The sequence below is a fragment of the Manis pentadactyla genome, chromosome 8 (assembly GCF_030020395.1).
Source record: "Manis pentadactyla isolate mManPen7 chromosome 8, mManPen7.hap1, whole genome shotgun sequence".
In the NCBI taxonomy this organism is placed as follows: Eukaryota; Metazoa; Chordata; class Mammalia; order Pholidota; family Manidae; genus Manis; species Manis pentadactyla.
Window position 1 is genome coordinate 132,178,350 of NC_080026.1, and position 21,807 is coordinate 132,200,156.

Sequence of the window (21,807 nt, forward strand, 5' to 3'; positions counted from 1 at the left end):
TTCTTTCTCTGAACTTCCCCTGCAGACCTCTTGCCCCACCTGGGACTTACCTGGGGAGGAGTCACGTTCTTTGGGAAGGCTGAACCCAATTGGGCATGCATAAAAAGATAGTGTGAGTTACTGTATACAAATACGAAACCATCTTATCTTAAAACCCTAGTTGGCAAAACATTTCCTAAAGATACTGGAGCTCTTGTGGGGTGAGAGGGAGGGAGTCACAGTTTGTGTCATTTGGGATCTGACCCCAAGGAGAGTACATTTTCATGATCTTTCAACTGTGCGCCTTGGGACACAGTCCTGGGAAGAGACCTGAGCGGCCAGTGCTGAGAATCCCAAAATGGTGGGTTGGCACGACTTGGTGGTGCAATGCTTTGCCTCTGTTTTGTCCAAGAGTACATTGGTTCTATAAATGGTAAATCAATAGTTAACATTTTTCACAGTAGCCTTCAGACTAAAAGGAGTGACCTGTGGTACCTCCCAGTGAAGGCCGGGTGCACCTTCCACCCCTCCTCTGTACCTCCCCTCCTTTCAGCCCCAGGCAAGGCTTGTGGTTCTCACAGCTGTGCCGCCCCAGCCACCATCACCCACTGCAGTGCCCTCGTGGCAGCCGCCAGCACTGCCACCACCATTATATCAGCTCCATCTCCTCGGGCAGTTGTGGCCTCTCAGCAGCAGCTGTGGCCCCTGTCCATCAGCACGATCCCTTCAGCAGCTGTCACTGTTGTCTTCATCATCTTAGCTGTCCTGCACCCCAGCTGCAGCCATTGTGGGTGGACAACTGAGGTATCAGGCCCTTGTTCAACATGTTTGATGTGGTGTCAAGGCAATGACACATCTGTCTAAGGAGGCCAACGAGTTGTGAAGCAAAATGGGTGAGGAGAATGTAGGGGAACATAGCACAGTGGTGCCGAGAGATGCGTGGATGGTGCAGGAGTTGAGCACAGTCATGATCCTAAGGATCCCAAGGAGGCCCAGGAGGGAGGAGGGGATGAGACAGCAGAGATGGGGGTGAAGGGGCAGAACACGCTGGTAAGGAAGCAGAGAGTGACTGGGGCGCTCCATTTTGCCTTTGATGGCTTTCAATTTGGAACTGAGGATGTCGTGAGAGCAACTGTGCATGCTCACATTGTTGACAAAGAGAAAGCCTTGCTATGGGGGCTGAGTGTCTAGTTAATGCCAGAAGTAATGGGCTGACCTGTGTCTCCCCAAAGTTCACATGTTGACGTCCTAAACCCTAGTACTTCAGAATGTGACCTTATTTGGAGAGAGGGTCCTGGTAGCGGTAATCAGATTAAAAGGAAGTCATCACAGTGGGCCCTAATCCAGGATGAACAGGGTCCTCACATAGCGTGGAGATCTGGAGACAGGCACAGAGGGAGAACAGCAAGTAAGGATGAAGGCAGAGATTGGGGCTGTGCTTCCACATGCCAAGGAGCAATGAAGATGGTCAGAAAACCACCAAACTTTAGGGGAGAGGCAGGGAACAGATCCACCCTCACAGCCTTCAGAAAGAAGCCACCCTGCCAACCACTTAATCTCAGAAGTCTGGCCTGCAGGATTGCAAGGCAATGAATTTCTAGTGTTGAAACAACTCCAATCATGTTGTTAGAGCAGCTCTAGCAAATGAATTCATCATCAAAATCCTTCAAACAGAATGTGCCCAACAAATATTTAAGTACAAGACATCGTGCTAAGTCTTCCCTTAAAGATTTACAAACTAATGGCAGAAGTAAGACAAAACACTAGTAACTCCAATTAAGCAGAATGTAGTAAGTGCTGTAAGAGAGGCACCAAGTGGGTTTGCAAATGTCTGGGTGAAATTGAGAATGTAGTTGGAGAATAAGGGAAAACTTCAAGGAAGGGGAAGAGGCAGGTGTGGGCATGGAAAGGAGGGCAGACTTCAGCAGCTTCTTTCTCTAGGAACTGCCACATGCCAGTGATGCCTTCAGTGACATCTAGGGCTCCTGGTGGCCTCTCTCTCCCTCTCAGTGGCCAGAAGATTCCACCTGTCTGGCCAGGTACCAGCACGCAGTTCGTTTCTCCTTCTATCTCGTTTCACCTTCCAGCTGCTCCCCAGAATGCCCCTAATGGGGGAACCACCCTTTCCCCGTTGCAAATGTGTGCAGAAAACCCCAGCAGATGAGTGGCCCCCTGCCCTGACTGCCTGCCAATCCACGCCTGAGGGAGTCAGGTTGCACGGCCCGCCCCCGCAGGGCGGCTGGAGAGAATATACAGCCGAAACCCCCGGTTTCCCAGGAGCTGGAAGCCTTCCCACCATGGGCTGCCGGGCCCTCCCGTGGCTGCTGCTCCTCCATGCTGCTATTCTACAGGGAGCAGGTACTCGCGCGCATGCCTCGGGCCAAGCTTGAAGGGGGAAGTATGGCTTTTCGCACACCGTCGGTCCGCCAGCACACTGCTGGAAAGCTTCAAGTTCCGTCCAGGCCAACAGAGCTTTTACTGGGCTTATTAATGCAATCCAACCACTGATGAGATGTTGCTATGGTAATCACCGCATGCATGCTCAAGATCAGTGCAGGGAAGTTGGGTCAAATGGTTCTTGTGAGCAAAGCACTAGTCAATTTATTGCTCTTTAAAACCATGGCTCTGATTTTAGGGTTTTGGAGAGAGATGGAAAAGGAAAGAATACTTAGCTATAGGATAATGAGGGTTTTAAACGAGGGTTTAAAAAATGTTCTTTGGCTTATTATATTGATATTTAGTATTAAAGGCATCACATTCTGGTCATGATTAATTTACTGTTGCTAAATAGAGTTGTAAAATATACAGTAAAATCTTGGACATGACCAGCTATCTGGACTTGATTCATGAAGTTGTCTAATCTAAAAACCTGTAAATTTCTATTTTTAAAAAATCCATCAATTTGATATTCTTGGTCTTAATCTGTACTCCACATCTAGTCCTCTTAAGGAAATTTTAACTTAATTTGGAACTAAACTAATTTAAAATATCTACATAATTTCAATTATTCATAATTTTGTTATTTTGCAGCTTTGGGGGAAAATATTAAAGTTCTTTGTTACTTAGCTTTCCCACTTACACTAACAAATGAAAACTTGGAAATATTCTTGATCAACAAATAGCTTGGATATAATTTTTATTAACTATTTCACCAACCACAGAATAATGTTTTATTGTAAAGTTTATACACAAAATCACTCTTTATTTTGCAAATAATTGTATAGATATGTTTATGTCAGCTACTCAAATGTATTGAAATATACTAGGGTGTTAAGAAAGATTTAAGTGATTTCTGGAATCCTTTGGGATTCTGGCCTTTGTTACTCACATCTGTGGCCGGCGAGGTATGAATTTGGGAATATGGCTTTAGGGCCAGAAAGGTCTATGTAATACAAACCCTAACTCTGCACTTTCTGACCATGTAAATCTGGGCAATTTAAAAAATTTACCTTTGCTGCTGTTTCCTTTCACATAAAAAGGTGATAATTTGTTGGATTTGGGGGGAGATTTAATGAAACAATGTGAATTACTTGAAACAGTGCCTCAGGCATAAAAAATGCTCACTCAATGGTACAGTTATTATAGCTGATATAAAATCTAAAAGGTGTATTTTCGACTGAGAAGAGATGACAGTATAGATCATCAGTTTCAGATTATACCATTTTACCATGATATTTCTGTTCCCCAAGAAGCCAAGATGTTCTTTTCCATATTTCAGTGGTAGGTTTCAAGTAATAGAATCAATATTTTTAACATAGGTAGCAGGAAAGGATTTCTTTCCTTCAAACTTAACAATACTATGCAGGTAAGTACTCAGGAGATTTATGAACTATACCAAATTATGTGGGAAGTGATGGAGCTTTCTGAAGCATAACAATTTTGGGAATTCCTGAGAAAATTCATTATAGTGTTCCAGTTATAGCAAAATGATGCTGACTTTGATGGTGCTGAAAGTAACAAAGACCAGCTTTGAGAATGTAGCTATAGGCATGGTAGAAAATGACCCCTGGAACAATCTAGAATGACTCTCAATGAACTCCGCCCCAGGGCCTTATTTGAAGTGTATTGGAAAGTAGAATTGGACTATGATTTCATCTGTTTGGAATTAGGTGTCCAAGGATTTAGGATAGAGGTAGGTGGAGGTGGATGGACAGACAACCTTCAGTCTGGGATAAGTGAGTTTAATGATTTCTGGTAACTGAGAAAAAAAGGCACCCTAAAATTCAGTGATTCTCTTAAGATCGAACCCTGATAACTACTTGCTGATGTGTTGGCAACAGTGGAGAACTGATCCCTGGGAACAAAGATCAGCCTCACTTCTGGGTTCCACCCACACAGCCATCACACTGAAACACATCCCTATGGAAAAATCAGTGTAAATGAGGGGTTTTGTTTTATTACACTAATAACTCCGAATTGAGCATTTTGATAATCCAGTTACAACAGTGTGCAACTTTCTTCTTTCTCTGTCTCATCCTGCTTTCCTTGAAATCTGCAGACTTACTGCCAAATGCCAGCACTACATGCACACTGAGGGCACACATTGTTATACTTAGGGCCCATTTCTTAGCACAGTTCTTGGCACAATAGAGAGCACTCCATAAATACCCTGAACAAATGAATGAAACGTTGTGAGCAAGAATAGTTGCAAATCGTGTCTCTAAGACCAGCTGATGTCTACTTACAGGATCCTCCCAAAAATAAAGAGAACAGGATTATAGAGCTCTTTCCTCTGAGTTGCTTCACCTAAGGATATTTGAGAGGCTCAGTAGATCTTATAGATACAATTTGTAAGTATCAGTTACCATTGGGTCGTTTTCTTGCTGACTGTATGGCTGCTCCTTTATCTTTGTCCCCTTTCTCCAATCCTTTGTTCATACCTGTTTGCCAACCTCCTCCTCCCCCAAGATGAGTGTGGCACCCTACAGTTTATAGGGGAGGGCTCCTGAGCTTCCAGGAGTGTGTGGATTAGGGATATCATATGGCCTTATGGGCTTTTTTTGGGCTCCTCAAGCTGATTGCACAAGTCTTACAGACAATAGGGCCAGTGAGACTTTCTGGGAACAACCACCCAGAAACACAACCACAGTTCAGTGTGGGTTTTATGGTATCAGAAGGGATTTGCGAGAACTCGCAGACCCCTGGAGCTCCGTGGGTATCAAGGCAACTCACACGGAAAATGTGAGCACAATGGGCACCTTGTTGACCACTAAAGGAAGAAGGGTGATTTCTGAGATGGAATTGTTCCCTGGTGTACGATTTATCTGATAACACCATCCAAGTTAAATAGTTAAGGTAGTCTCTAAACACCGCATTGTGATCAAGTTACACTCCCTTCCGCCGTGGCTGTGCCTCCAGGTCCAACACCCCGACCACAGCCCCCCCTGCTGCCCTCACTCCCACAGTTCCCCCAGCGCGCTCAGCCCCACCTCTGCTCATCCTCAGACCCTGGCTCCCATCCCTGTCCCACAGCTAGGATGGAAGCCCACAGTGTCAGATCTCAGCGGGGTCCACACAGCTGCCACAGGGGCCCTGCTGCTCATCCACTGCTGGTCAGTCTTCCGGCAGATACCGCACCACCTGCACCTACAAGGCTGACAGCGCTGAGCCAGCCACCCCCACCCCCTCCACACTCACACCCAGGCACACACACTCACACAGGCACTCAGGACCAATCGCTTCACTCACCCTCCCCTCTTTGTTCCCAGCCTAGAGGAAGCTCTGTCCGTCCTCATGCCCTGTCCCCAGTGCCATGCCTTCTCTCACTAAGCTGTCTGTGTCTCCTTGCACTGCTCTTAAATCTTCTCATTCTAGCTCCTTGTCTCCCACATGCTCCACCAAATGCGGCAAAGCAAACAGATGGAAGCACTCAGACCACCTGCCGTCTCGCCCACTCTCCCAGCCAAGGCTGCCTGGAGCTTCTGCAGAGCAGGAGTGGGGGCAGCTTTTGGGAAGGTGGGCTCAGGCCCAGGGCATCACTCTGTCACATTTGCATTGCACGTCGCACGAGATTGAGAAGCATCCATCTTCCATATCAGAGGGCAGGAGCCTGGTTTCAACCCCCTGCCAGCCACTCATGGACACTCCTCTCCACAGCCACGCTTCTTGCCAAGTTGGTGGTGACCTCTTCCTAAGCCCCTGCATGCTGGCTTCACCACCAGCTCCTTTCCAAGGCTGCTCTCTTTAAGGGGGGAATGTTTACCGGCCTGTAACTGCTGTCCAGCGGCCTCCATCTGTCAGCCCCTTCACGGCGGCCACCCCGACAGCCATTCCTGCACACAGACCCTCGCTCCTCCTCGGCTCTGTGACACAACCTCCTTCTCCTCGCCCCTCGGCTGAGCCATTTCCAGCATATTTTACTCCTTCGCGTCCCTGAAGTCTTTGGCCTTCCCTCTGCACCTTCCCCTCAATGATCTCAGGTGCTTTCTGACATCAGCCATCACTCCTCATCAGGTGATCTTGCCAAATCACCTTCCGAATCTCATCTCTACCCTGACCACACTCTGACCTTCTGGCTCATCTTCCCCCACCTGTCAGCGCCACAGTGAACCCCTTTGCTGTGACATCTCCCATCCCCCCTCTTCCTCCTCCTCGTTACTTGACCAGTCCCAGTCCGGCTACCTCCAAAGTGTCTTTCACAGCCTCCTTAACCTCCTCCCTTGCTGCCACCAGGCTTACACTCCATCCTCTTCTCTACCGACTCCTAATGCAACCCCCCACCTCCAGGCTTCCCCACCTTTGAGTCCATTCTCCACATCACTTTGGGTTTGATATTCTTAATACTTCTCTTTTCAAAAAAAATGATCATTTCACTCCTTTCTTCAAAAACCTCAAATGGCTTCTGTTGCCTATAAAATTAGGTCTGAGGTACTTGGCCTGGTACCTCAAAGCCCTCACAATCTGTTGCAAACTACCTGTCCAGCTTTACCTCCATATTCCACCTGTCACCCTTCTGATTCCCAACCCAGTAGACCACTCAGGCATTGTACAACCCTAGGAAATGTACCTCAGGAACATGACTTTGAAATACTGTCAGAGACAAGATATCCCTCTTTCCCTTCCTGTCATCACAACTGCTCCCCACCAACAGCAGCACCCTTTCTGGGATTCCCATGTGTGGCAAAGGGCAGATGAGGCCTATCTTATGGGAGTGGCACCCAATGGGTTGAAACCAGCTCCATGACATCATTACTTTCCTGGAAACCTGCTGGGGTGGGGCTCCGTGCTCTGTCAGCCACGTGGCCACTGACTGTATCCGGTCTTGACTGAAGTCCTGAGGCGGTGGCACCACGGGGACCTTGGCATTTCCCCACCTGCAGTGAGTGTGTCAAAGAGCTCTTCCCAGTAGGGTCCGGTGCCCATGCGTTTGGCTTAGAATAATGTGCTCTACAGTGTCTTGAGCAGTTTTTCCACTGAGACCCAAGGTCACTGCAGAGGAGGGCAAGTACATGTGTGCTTCAGGGAGGCCAGTAAAGCGGGAGCTCAGCTACCAGCTCTGCAGCGCCTGGTGCTAACTGCTGGCCTTCCACAGCCAAGCCAGACTGCCCACCCTCGGGGACTGCCAGTCCTACAGGGAGACGTGTGTGGAAATTCCCTCTGACACCTTGTAGCCTCCTTCACTCTTGAGAGCACAGCAAGGATTGCATAAAGTCCAACATGAAGCTGCTTCATGTCTTTTTCTCTGCTCCCAGCCATGCATTTACCTTCCTGAGATGATCTTCCCAGACAGTTCCAACAGCCCCATGACTGGCTTCCTCGTCTATCCCCATCTCCGTTCCCTCCATCCCCCAAACTGCCATGAGAGGCCTAAGTCTCCCTCCCTTTGCTCCCTGGGGAGCCAGGCTTCCATGTGTGATGTGTAATGCCCATTGCTGTCTGGCTCTGCCAAACCCTCCAGCCCAGAGGTGCTGTGCATCCTCAGCTTCCTACCTGCAATCTGGGCTCACCTCCCTGCAGGTGATTTCCTCAGTGTGTCTTGGGGCTTCTGCACAAGGGATTCCTTCTGGCAGAAAGGCCATTCTTCCTGCTAGCCTGGTATGATCCCGTGTACATTTAAGACTCATCATGAGCGCCACCTGCACTGGGAAGCCTCTCTCCTGTCTTCTCTTCCCATGACACGCCCTTACTACAGCCGCTAGCACAGTAACCAGCCTTGTTACTTTCTGGCCCTGGCCCCTCACTAGGCTGGAAGTATCCTACAAGCAGCCAGAGTATCTTATTCATCTTTGGATCCTACACCTATGCATGCTGGCAACATAAGCGCTCAGTAAATATTTGTTGGATTCAGTAGCATCCCTAGACTTTAGCAAAAGTCCCAAGAGAGGAATGAAGGGCGTGCTGGCACAGGAGCAGAAGCAGCTCCCCTCACCAGAGACAACCCACGGGCAGGCCCACAGGAGAACGCTGGTCATACTTGTTGAGTTATTTGAGTATTTGCCCATTCGTGGGAGGAAATTCGCACCTGTATGAAGGTGGTGGGTTCCTCTGCACTCAGTGGGAGGAGTTTCCAAGCAGGGCCCAGTGTCGGCACCCAACAGCTTGTTTATCTTCTGCTTTTCTTCTGGGGTAAGTCCTCAGCCAGTTTCCACTCAAATTAAGTTTGGGAAGTTGTGATTCTCACACTAACTAAATATCAGAAGAGCCCTTAGCAGCTGAATTGCTAGCATCTCCTTTCTCTCCTTCACGTGCATGGTGATCTGTGCTCTTGCCTAATGACATGTCGATTTAACCTGTCTTTCTCTGGTGTTACATAGCAGTGGCCTTAAATTTCACACACGTTTGGATAACTGCAGATGCTCAGGCCTAGAAGAACTGGATCTAGAAGAGTGACTGGAATTAAAATGCAAATAAAATTTAGCCCAGGTTGGGCTACCAGGGCTGGGGGAAAAGGCCACGGATCAGTACTCCTTCCCGCTGAGGCTGAGACAGCACATAGCCTACATTTGGATCATGGCTCCACTAGTAAGGAGCTATGCTGCCAACAAGTCCCTTAATGTTTTAAGGCCTTAATTTCCCCACTGATAGAATGAGGATTGTGAGAGCATTCAATGCACAGGGTTTCTGGAGAATTCAGTAAGATAATCACAGCGAGCGCTCAGCCAGTGGCCTGCACATCCCATGTGGTGAGGACAGCTCCATCTGTCCACTTGCTCAGGGCAAAATCCTGGGGTGGTTCTTAATTCCACGTTTTCTCTCACATCCCATATCCAATCAACCAGAAAGTCCTGTTGGCTTTACCAGAAGCATCCAGTGATGGTGCCACTTCTTACCATCAGCACGGCCACACTTGGACTTTGCTCCTATCTCTAGCTTGGATTCCTGCAGTAGCCACCACTGGTCTCCTGGCTTCCACCCTGTCCTCCCCAGTCCATTCCCAACACCGCAGCCACAGTGATTCTCTTAAAGCCCAAGTCAATTCCCTGCTCCAAGCCCTGCAGAGCTTCCTCAGCTCACTCAAGGCAAATGTCAAAGGCCAAGAAAGCTCTCTGAGGTCTGTCCCCTGGTTACCGTTCTCAGCGCTTACCACTCTTTCTCTTGCTGCTCTGCGCACACTACTCAGTCCATCCATTGTTTCTGGAACATACTGGGGTTCTTTGCCCTGGCTGTTCCCTCTGCCTGGTGCAGCCTTCCCCAAATGTCAGCAGGTCTAACTTATTTGCCTACTTCAAATTTTGTTCAAACATTAATTTCTCAATAAGGCTTATTTTGACTATCCTAATCCATCACCCACTCTTATTTTCTTAGCACTTAGCACTTTTAAAATACTGTATAATTCAATTATCTATTTTCTGTTTTGTTCCTTTTTCATTTACCAGCCCCCTCCTCTAGAATGTAAGCACCACAAGGGCAGGGGTCTTTTTCTGGTTTGTCCCATGATAAACACCAACAACCTAGAATAGTCTTTGCCACATAGTAGGTGCACAGTGAATAACAGCTGAATAGATGAATGTTAAGTGTTTAATCAGTGTCAGCTTTTTATTTTTTTGGAAATACATGGTTGAGCAATTATTGGGTAGAACATCTAATATATATTCTCCAGCCTAAAACTATTTTCTTTCATTTGGAAAAGAAGAGGAGGGCTGGTTGCCTTCTCTCAAAGGCACGGCTGCCCCCCCGCCCCAGTCTTGCAGTCAAATCCCACTTTCACTCTTTTCCATTGGTAATCAAATTACAGATATTTTTGTGTATATAACAATCACCTGGGAGTTTGTCATAAACAGGGGCCAGTACCCCACAGATCAGTAGGTCTGGGGTAAGGCCTGGACATTCACATTTTAGTCAGTTTCCCAGAGATTCTGACAAAGGCATTTGAGGGACCAATGTTGAGAAACAGTTTTACACTCTATCTGCCCTCCTTCTGTTATACCTGGAGCTGCCAGCACAGCCATGCCCACGGCATCTTCGGGCTTTCTCACTGGAGTCACCTGGCCCCAGTTTTCTCCCTACCTTTGTTTCTCGCCCACCCCTAGCTACCCCAGCACTGTGCTATCCATCACGTCCCTTCTCTGTGTAAGAATCTAAAATGGCACCTCGGTTGTCCCTTGAAAAGTCCAGGCTTCTCTTCCTAGCATTCAAAACCCTTACAAATCAGTCTTTCTTATTCATCCATCCTTCGGCTCATTCTTCCTCCAACACAGAGCCACTGTTTTCAGCCAGATGACTCCCTTACTGATTCCTGTATAGAAACGTTCATTCCTGTCTGTCCACTTCCTCTAAATTGAGCCAATTCACCTGATGCCCCACACCGTTAATTCACTTGTCAGTCACTTATTGAGTGTCCAGTAGGTTCTAGGCACTGCTGGGGAGAATGGTCCCTTCCAGTCAGGATCTTCCAATCTAATGGGGGAGACAAGACAAACACAGGAGCCCTGAGTCAGCAGATATCCAATGAGTCACAGAGACACTATCATTTGCCATTGGATTCCCAGTGCTCAGCACATAGTACCTACTGTGTGATGTTAAACTTGAACGAGCTGAATAACGACTTTGGGAGGTCAGGATTCCAGTAGGGGGAATCAGGAAACACTTTGTAAAGGTTTCCAGTTTGGGATTGGTCTTGCTTGAATGGCTAGGATATCATGTTGATATAGGGGGTTATGAAATTCCAGGGAATTCTAGTAACTCAAGCCCATAAAGTCATGGCGGAGCATGAGGCTTCTTTCTGAGGGAGAGAGAACAAGCCATCAATAGGAGAGGACCTGGAAAGGGAGCTGTGAATCTGATGATGGAGGGTTTCGAAATTCAGACCAAGAACTTTGGCCTTTATGCAGTAGATGCTGAAGAACCATAGCAGGCAGGGGAATGACCCAGTAAAGTGGCTTTTTCAGATGAGTTGACAGGTGACATGGCCTAGAGTGAAGAAAAATTGAATTAGGGAAGTTGATTTTTTTTTTTAATTTTCATGATAGTCCACACACAAAGTGAAAAAAAACAAAACAAAACCTGATTCAGAGTGGCCACAGGTCATTTGGATGACAACTGTAGAAATTCTGTCTTTTTTCTGGAATGACTGTCTGCAGTCCAGTTCATCTTGCTGGGCCTTACCAGCACACATCACAGGACTTCTGATGATCTAATGAGATGATGGGCATGAACGTGCTTGGAAAAGTGTCCAGCGTATGTGGATATGAGGATTATTGCTCATGCAGAGGAAAGGGTAAAAGTGACATTGTAAGTGGGAGAACTGACCTGATGGGGGATATGGAAGGTGTTGGGGAAAAGAAAAGAAGTAGGAGGGCTAGGAATGTGAGAGGCTGGGTGATTTAGTGGCAAGTGTCCCAGTATTGCCTCTTCTCAGCTGTGGAGTCTGGGGAAGTGATTGGCTTCCTTATCAATTCAATGTGATGGAAATAATAATAGAGTTGTTTTCAAGTCAACTCAAGACAGTAAGTAAAGGGGCTGCTCTGGGAGATGTTACTTATTTGTTTGCTCAAAGACAATGGTTAGCTCAAAGTTACTGCACCCACCAGGAGGACTTGGTAACCCAGAGAGATAGGAACTGCTGTGTTTACGTGGAACAGCAAATGTCCTACCCCTTTCCAGAACGACCTTAAAAAGTTAAATCCAAACATGTAAAATTCATTAACTAATATGAATTAAATAACTCCCAAATGGAAATTCTATAATAAATGAAAAGAAAAAAAAGAGGAAAATTTTTATTAAAAGAGACTCAGGAGATATTGAAAACATCACATTAAAACCACAAAGCATGGTTGCACTTGTATGTAAACTGTAGCTTAATTAAAGAAAATGCTTCTAAGATTAACTACAGATGGCTGAAGATGCATAACAAAATATACTGGCTGACACAAAGTTGGAATAACTGATACAAACACCAACCTGAGAAGAAGGAAGTTGTAAGACCCAGTACACCCCAAGCCAAGAGCTTAAGGAAAAGTGATTCCAAAACATTTGGCTGCACAGCAGAATCACTTGGATTGTTAAATATTCAGATTCCCAAGTCCCATTCTGCTGAGGCTGTGAGTCTCTGGGTTCAGAGTGGGGCCTGGGAAGGGGCTGATTGATGCAGGCTATGTTGGGTATCCCTACCGGGAAGGTTATTTTCCATCATCTATTGGGAACACCCGGCTTCTCACATGGCTGATGCATCTCAGTTTGCTCCAGGAGACACATAAGAGGACCCAGAGAAAGGCCCTGGAAGGGACACCCTAAGAGAAGCACCATGCAAGGCGCACCTGCGGCACAGCCAGATGGTGAGTCACAGCCAGACGATGCCAGATGATGCCCTCAGCCTGGTGGAGGCGGCTGCAAGGGCTGGAGGCTGGCCGTGCAGGGCAGAGGACTCAGGGAAGCTGCAAGGGCCCCCGGGATGGACTTCCCCACCCAGCAGGGCCAGTAGCTCATCCCGGGAATGAAGACACTCCGTGTTTGTTTCTACTTAACAAGACAGGGGTGCCTTCAGATCTTTACTTAGTTTCATGGTTTTTACACATTAAAGACTGACTTCAAAGGTCTCTTTCAGGAGCCCTTAAAAGTTGGGGTGTCTGATAATCGCCCCCAAGAGCTTGTTGAACATGCAAACCAGGCAGCACCCCCAGAGAGGGGTTGGGCGCCAGGAATTTGGGTTTTAGCGTGCCTTGCCAGGGATTGGAATGATATGGGCTGTGTGAGGGCCACACCCTGAGACGCGCTGCTCTGCGGCCCCTGGGAAGCAGGCAGCAGGCCCCCAAGCAGCCCGCTGACAGCGCTCGGGCAGCAGCTGCCATGGGACTTCGGAGCTGCCTCTTCGTCTCCGGAATCACTCGCTGGTAAAACGGAGACAGTAAGAATTACCAGCACCCCAGGGCTCCCTCTGTGCCGGGCACTTTATCCTTACTTGGTTCTTGAACTCCTTTGAGGCACGTAGGATTGTGCACGTCCCCACTTCACAGATGCGGAAACCGAAGCCGAGGGGCCCACACAACCCGCAGAGGCTGTGAGAGGGGCTGAGAAGCAAACCCACAGCCCCCGCGCCGCGCTCCGGAGGCAGCCTGGGCGCGCGGCTCTCCCGGCAGGAGAGTGACGGGCAGGGGGCGCGGCGAGGCCGGGGTCCGGGGACAGAGAGGCGCGCGGCCGGCAGGGGGCGGAGCTTCTGGGGACCGCGCCTGGGCGGTGACTGGGACGCAGCGAAAGTTCCCCCAAGAATCCAGCAGCTATTTCTTAAGCTGAGATACCGGGGAGCCCAGAGCCTGGGAGTTTCGATCTCCTTAGGAATAGATGTTCTTGCCAAAGCGGGTGCAAGGATCCAGAGTGAAGTGTTCATGACAAAAAGAAAGCAAAGCCCGAGAGCGCGCCCCAAGGCCGACCTCAAACCCAAACAGGGGGCCTACGGAGATCTGCCCCCCGGGAGGGAGCTGGGGGCGCGTTCTTCCCCCCACTGGCGATGGGACCTCGGAAACTGCCGCCATTGTCCGTACCCTTCCCTCCCCGGCAAGTGGGGACAGTGAGAGCCTACGAGGTGGTCGTGGGCCTTAAAAGGATGTCCTTTGTAAAGGGCTTAGTCCGGTGCCTGGAACACAGGTGGCCCTTGAGAAATAGCACCTGTTAGTGCAGTGATGATGTGGCGAGGAAGACGATGACGCCACTCACCAACACGCAGGGGTTCCGGGGGGCTGCCTTTCTTCCAAAGACTGGCTTCCCGTGCAGCTCGTGGAAGGTTCTGGAAGGTGTTCTGGCCGCATCCACGTGTATTTCGAAGGTGTGTGGTGCACGGTGTGCGACGACCTGTGGGACGAGAATGAAGCAGAGGTGGTGTGCCGGCAGCTGGGGTGCGGGGCCGCCGTCGCTGCTCCCGGAGAGGCCCACTTTGGCCGGGGCTCTGGCCCCATCCTTCTGGACAACGTGCAGTGCTCTGGGACCGAGGCCTCTCTGGGGCCGTGCTCCCATGCCGGCTGGTTCACCCACAACTGTGGGCACGGGGAAGACGCTGGCGTCGTCTGCTCCGGTAAATGTCTTCCTCTCTTCTCAGAAAGCTGCGTTTTCATGTTTCCTTCGTTTCCTCAGTTTCTCCCTGACACCGCCAGGTACCCTAAATCTAGCCCCGATCTTCTCTCGTCTGTTTGAGAATGAACGGTAATCATTGGAGAAGACTTAGTCTAGCCCCAGAACGGGCTACATATTTGTGGGTCCCAGTGCAGAATGAAAATGTGGGTCTCCTTTTCCAAAAATTATTAAGAATTTCAAGACAGCGAAACAGAGCATTAAAGCTGGGGGACGGGTGGGGCGAGAGGGTGGAGTTGGGGGTGAGAGGCCCTAAGCCGCTGCAGGCGCAGCTGGCTTCCCTTCTGGCACCCCTCAGCCCACCCGCTTCCTCTCAGTGTGGCATTCTGTACATCCAGTTAGCTTTGTCTAATACAACTGGGGTAATATAATAATAACCACAGTGGTGGCTCTCCTTTTTCTCCCTGCACCGCTGTGAGGAGAGACACCTGTGAATCCCGACCCTTAACCTGTCATTCCATAGTCTGAGGAGCAGGCTGCCAGTGATGCTGTGCCTGATATTTCTGCTGTTTAAGGACATCCGCCTCCCAGAAACCAAATAGCTGCGTCTCAGATACAACTTTGGATGGTGCGGGCGAGGTGTGGATTGGGAGCAAGCGGAAGCCTCCTCTTTGCTCCGCAGCTGCCGACAATGGTAGAGTCGGGGGAGTTTGCTCCCTCGCTGCCCAGCTCATTTCCCCCTAATCTGACCAGCCAGGAAGCGGGATCTGAGCCATCATCAGCAGGCCCAGAGCCAAGGACTCGGTCATTACTGCAGGAGGCTTGGAGGTCCAGCAGTGAATACAATGTCCCTGTCCTGTAGGATCGACTTCCAGAATGTTCCACACACCAGCACTATTCCACATGTCACAAAGCAGCAGATTCACTTCTGGTGACAGCAGGAACCAGCCCTGCCCAGCTGGGACCTTTCTTGAGGTGGCTCTTGCGAACTGGTTAAGGAAGTGGAGGAGGGTTCTGCTTCTTTAAAGCGTCATTTCCAAGACCTGTCACCAGCCTGCAGGGTAAAGGTAGTCCTCACGGACCCCTGGGACCCACCTTGTGGTTGGCCCATGCCAGTGCTTTCCAGAGCCCTTCCTGTAAGTCCTCGGGATGGGCAGGATTGGGCAGAAGTCCCCTTTGCCTCCTCTGGGCGCTCCAGGCAGCCTGAGCAGGTGGAAAGGGGACTCTGCCTGTCTCCTAGGCAGCATGTCCTTGAGCCAAGCACCTTGGCAGGGAGGGGGAGAGGGAGAGGGGCTGAGAATGGTCCAGTTAGCAAGTCATTATCACTGTGAGAGAATAAATGTTCATGGATTAATCAGTTCCAGTGGTTCTCACATGCCCCAGACAGCACAGCCCAGGGGTGCCCACTCTGAGCAGAGGCTCTTAAAAATCCTTTTATCTTAAAAGGTCACATGGAGTTTTACTTCCAAACTGTAATAAAACCATATTTTTCTTAATATGAAAACAATGTTTTAGATACTCTCCGTAAGGTAACTTTGGTTACCTAAGGTGCATGTTAGGAAGATGTGCCTGTGGGTGTTCCCAGCCCCAACCTCAGGATGCAGACAGAAAAACCAACTGCAGTTGAGTATACTGGGCTCTCTTCTTCAGCACAGAGTTGAGACGAAGACGTTTGTATTGCTACGAATATTGACAATAGTAAAAAGTAAAAAAGGTCTTTCCTTCCAAGTTTCCTTTTTGGAACAACCATCTCTAAGACTAACTCCAGGCTGAACCTTTTCACCAGGGTCATAGCAGTGGGACAACAGCTGACATTTCCAGCAAGTGTGAGGCATTTCAAAATTTTTTGCATCTCAAGTGACATTGAAATAAGCACAAGTTGCATCCAACTTTCTTTTCTTTCTTATAGAACATGAATATGAAACATCAGAAACTTTTGGTAAGAATCACACTTTGGTACATTATTAATGGAGCTTCCACAAAGACCCAGTCCTCTGATTAAATAATACAACCCACCGGGAAAGACAGAGGAGGGGTGAAGACAAGCAGTGAATTGGTTCAAAAGGACTCGATAAAGGGAAAAAAAAAACAGGGAGTTTCTCCACCTTTAACCACGCAGGAAAGATTTTTTTTTCCCCAAACTGTTTTGCTCTTATTGCCTAAATAAATGTACTTTAGAAAATTATGGACTGAGGATATGAATATTATTTAACAAATTATCACTCAAAACTATAATTGAACTCAAACTGGACTATAGAAAATCCTAACTTCAGATGCCCCAATAGTGCCTGTGAGTCTGGACAGACCTGGTATGCATCTCAAGGGACTGCACACCTGTCTGTCCCCATCCAGGAAATTTCAGAGATGAATGGAGAAGAGTTCACCCTTTCTGGTTAACCCAAGCCCTTCACCACCTTCCTGAGAAGTCTCTCTATGAGTGCCAGAGGAATATACTTCTATATGCACTTGACCCCTTTGCCTTCCTGACAGAAGGCATGTACCCTCAAACAATCCACTTTGAAAGAACAATGTGTGAGGGACTCTAAGTTGTCCAAATACACTATAAATTTCTCACTGACCACTGATCAGAAAGAACCTACCAAATATATTCCCCAAAGCATGCCCTTAGCTCAGTGTCTACTCTGTGAGGTCATCACATACATGCGATGCTCCCCCATAAACTATTTTGCATGGTGGTAACACCTCATTTCTTTCTGCTCTTAGACACTGAGATCCTAACACCATTTCCTGGAGGTGAGTCCAGGTTTTCTTAGTCCTCATTTGGTGTGGTTTGGTGGGTCCTGTGCTTCTAAACGGTGGGTAGGTCTGCAGCCTTACAAATATTACCAACTAAGTGAATCCATCTGGGGATTCTCTGCATTCACCCGACTCAGAAACCTCAGCACATCGGGAAAGCTCTGCCCTTCTCCCTATTCCTGTCTACTTAACTCCTTCCTACTATCCTTCCAAGCCTTAGATCCATAATCACTTCTAAGAATAGGCATCCTGGCACCTCCAGCCCCATTAGGCACTCTCAAAACATTATAAACATTTCCCCTTTTGCTTCTTAGCACTTTACATAGTTGTAAACCTGAAATGAATTTTGGATTAATGTGACTGCCTCCTCAGTCTCCTCAAACTAGACTGTAAACTCTGACAGCAAAGAGCAGGTCTGTTGTGTGAACCACAGTCTCCTACATGCTGTCTCCTGTGACTCAGCACGTGCTCAATAAATACATGTTGAACAGTCATGCAAATGGTTTGATGCAAAATATGTTCCTTCTCCTAACATGCAATGTTTTTGTGTCTTTGAAAGACTGGCCACAGTTGCAACTGGTGAATGGGTCAGGCAGATGTTCTGGACGTGTGGAAGTTTTCTACCATGGCCAGTGGGGCAGGGTTTGTGATGACCAATGGGACATGAATGAAGCTGATGTGGTGTGCCGGCAGCTGAACTGTGGACGGGCCCTCACAGCTCCGGTTGGGGCCCAATTTGGTGAAGGCGAAGGAGACTTTCTGCTGGATGATGTGGACTGTACAGGAACAGAGAGTTTCCTGGGAGAGTGTCCTCATGCCGACTGGTCCATCCACAACTGCGGTCCTGGAGAAGATGCCGGTGTCATCTGCTCAGGTAATGGTCACCTTCCCCTCCACAGGGGCATGTCTCATTATGCAGACGGCATCTCCACTGATCCCATTACGCCTGTGTAATTGTCGACCACCTCTGACACTCGTATGAGCCCAAAGTAAGGAGATATGTGTAATTTGAGAGCTTCAACTTGACCTCGGGAATTTTCTGGCTACAAGACGTTCAAATGCATATTTTATAGAGAAAAGTAGTGCAAGATATTGGTGGTCCCATTACAAGGATTCCACTTCAAAATGGTGAAAAGACAGCAAAAGTCAACAAGGACGTTAGCCATCACTGAGTGTGTTCTACCTTTCTTGGGGACACTGCAGGGAACTAAGAAAGTTTTTCTCACTGATAGTTTGCAGCCTAATGAAGGTGAAGACTCCATTAGTAATTAGAATAGCACTGAGTGTTCTCCTACTGATTGTGAGTCCAGGCCATGTATAGCCAACCACAAGTCTTCGACCAGTTAGTAATCATCATGATCGTTTTAGACAATGATTTCTCTATGTCAGCACTGTTGACATTTGGGCCACATAATTCTGTGTGGTGGGTGCTGTCCTGCACACTATAGGTTGTCTGTGACAACCAAAAACGTCTTCAGACATTGTCAAATGTCCCTTGGAGGTGAGGGGTAATGGAGAAGAGCTGTCCTTGATTGAGAAACACTGTTCTACACATACAAATGAATTTGCACAAAACATGGGCCTAATATTCATTGTACCACCAAGGCTAAAGATGTGTGTACATCAGTGAGAAATAAAGGAAATTATGTAGTGGGTCTAGAGTAGTGAACTTGGTCATTTGCTAAAAATTCCAATTGAAGCTAGAAAGATTGTATCCAAATGACACTAATGTAATTCACTTTTAAAAGTCAATTCAAACCACTCAAATACTGGTGTGTGTGCGGTATGTGTTCATTCTCATTTTTGTTTGTTTCTTTTTTCCCCTTTGATTTGTCTTTGTTTTGTTTTATTTTACTTTTGGGGTTTTGTTTAGAATTTCATCAAAGTACTCTATTCTGTAAAGCCACTGGGCTCCACCTGTTTCATGTGTATGATGAATGTTTACAGTGTGGGAACAGCAAAGCCACAACTAGGTAGAACACACATTATGAGACACAGTGTACTAATAAACATTTACATGTTTGATGGTTAATTATGGTCATCTGAACTAAGGAGTCTCAACATTTTTACTTCAGGGAATCATATTGTTTCATTTTTATCATTTGCTTTGAACTGAAGCATCTCTGGAAACAGCTGCTCTTTTCTAAAGTAGATTCTTTCTTTTTGCACACATTAACAGAGGCTGAGTATTTGAAGCCTGCTTTGGGTAAGTTCATGTTTTGCCAACCTGACATGTTTCATTCTATGAGCTACCCGGGCAGGGAACAGGTAGATCACAAAGAGAAAAATCGAATAAATAGTCAGAGGGCTAGGATTGCCATATTTCAACAATCACTATTTGCCATTTCCACATTCCTGGCCATTAAGATGATCCTGCCATTGTTGAAAACGCTGTTGGGCCACTTTCTTCCTTTCAGAAGAGTTGGTTTTATTTTCATTTCAATCATGAGGGTTTTAAATTTTCTCTAGTATTGATATTTTCATCCAATGGAATGTTTGCTAAAAGCATTATTCCTACCAACCATGTTAAAGAAAAAACTTGGGAATTATTCATATAGCTTACGCAACTGTTCAACGTACGCCCTTTCCCACTTTGTGGGCTTGGGTGGCTGGTGGAGGGAATGAGTTCTTCTACATCATAACAGCTACTGAATTCCCACCCTCTCTCCCTGCAGAGAATGCTGAGGAATCACAGCCAATGCCCCAAGGTAGGAAATATTTTCATGTTGAATTTACAGTATTGGTCCTTACTTGGTGAAAATTTTTCTTTTGGTTTGAATTGCTGAACCGAATTTTCAGGGAAAAATATAACATATACGTATATGAACTCTCAGTTTACTGGTACTAGAAAACTGATGTGTCCTGAAACTAATAAATCCAGTGGGAACATGTTCAAGATAGGCCTGTGTACTAGGCAGGTGTGCTCTAGATGAGGGAAAGATGATGGGTTTGGCAGCAGAAGGTCTGAGTTCAAGTTCCATCCCTGCCACTTACTTGATATCACCTCAGCAAGTCACTTACTCTCTCTTTTAAAACTGGGATTAAAAACACTTAACTTCGCAGAGTTTCGTCTGGGTTAAATGAGATCATATATATTGAGTGTTAACAGGAGCAAACTTCTATTGAATGTTAATGATATTCCAGGCAGACCTTTACCTGCATAGTTATTAGTTATTTGATTTTCCAATACAGGAGTCAGCAACTCTTTTCTGTAAAGGGCCAGGTAGTAAATAGTACAGGCTTTCTCTGTTGCAGGTGTTCTCTGTTGCATTTACTCAACTCTGCTACTGTGGCATGAAAGCAGCCATAGCCACCCGTAAACTGATGTGGATGCCCCATGTTCCAGTGAATTTTATTTAGAAAAACAGGGGCTGGGCTGAATTTGAACCACAGGCTTTAGTGTCCTGATGCCTGCTCTGCTAAATTAATTCTAAGCACTGTGCATGAATGACCTCTTTAATTTTCACCACCTCATAAAGTAGGTACTACTGTAATCCCCATTTGATGAAACTGAGGGATAGAAAATGTAATCAACTTGTCCAAGGCCATGAAGTTAGAAAAGGGGCACAGCTGCTAATCTGTGAGAGTTTGTGATACTTTGCCTGGCTTTTATGAAGAGCTGGCATTTGAAATAGACTATTCTGCCCATTGAGTTAGTTTCTCAATCCAGTCTTTGGCTCCATCCTTCTTCCTCCGTTTCCCTCACTCCACACAATCAAAGTATCAGAAAATTCTGTGGGTCTTCCTTCCCAAATATCTGCTGAACCCATTAGCATCCCCCAGCTCCACCCCCGCTATCATCCAAAGCCCCGTCATCTTTCACCCACCTTATGGCAACAATTTTCTAAGTAGTCTTCTACCTCCCCTCCCTCCCCTCCAACACTCATCATCTATTTTTGTCACAGAAACCAATGGACTGGTAAATTATAAATCAGACATTCCCCTTACTCAAAACCCTCCAAAAGCTTTCTATTGTATTTGGGACTAATATCCCAATCCTCCACCAGGGCCTGTAAGACCTCACATGGTCTAGCCCTTGTCTATGTCTCTGACCACTGAGAAAACCCTTCATCTTGCCCTGTGTGCTCCCCACTGGCTTCTTTCCCATCTCTTGTAACTAACAAGGTAGTTCCCACCTCAGGGCTTTGTACTGGCTCTTCCCTTTGTTTGGAATGCTCTTCTCCCAGATTTTTCCTCAGCCGACTCCTCATAATCAGGTCACAACTAAAATATCATTCCTTCAGAAAGGATTCCCCTAAATATACAATCCAAAACAGACTCCCGCTCAGCCACCTATTTTACCAACCTGTTGTTTATCTCTTCATTGTATACTTACAACATCTGAGATCGTCTTTATATTTTCCTGCTGTTCACCTGCTCGTGTGCGTCCTCTGCACCCCAGTCCCCAGAAAGTAAGTTTCGTGAGAGCAGGAACTTTGGCAAGTTTATGTCAGAGCCAAGGACAGTTCCTGGTACATAATCAGTTCTGAATAAATACTTACTGAATAAAAAAAAAATAGACATATTCCAGTAATTCTGCCTCTCCTATAAAATTTCAGTTGAAGACAATTTATTATCATTAATATGCTCAGTATCCTTAAAAAAAAATGATAACTTCCTTTAGGAAGGTAC

At 47.0% G+C, this 21,807-nt stretch overlaps 1 protein-coding gene across 1 annotated transcript in view; it reads left to right on the forward strand.

Annotated features, from left to right (window-relative positions):
* The first annotated feature begins 2,246 nt into the window (after positions 1-2,246).
* The window catches only part of LOC118919292 (deleted in malignant brain tumors 1 protein), a 95,132-nt gene continuing 75,571 nt past the window's right edge, over positions 2,247-21,807 (forward strand). The window contains exons 1-5 of the mRNA XM_057506433.1: positions 2,247-2,337; positions 16,328-16,357; positions 17,143-17,172; positions 17,735-18,049; positions 19,851-19,883. Of these exons, the coding sequence (XP_057362416.1) occupies positions 2,277-2,337; positions 16,328-16,357; positions 17,143-17,172; positions 17,735-18,049; positions 19,851-19,883 (469 nt within the window). The 5' untranslated portion in view covers positions 2,247-2,276. The remainder of the gene's footprint in view (positions 2,338-16,327; positions 16,358-17,142; positions 17,173-17,734; positions 18,050-19,850; positions 19,884-21,807) is intronic.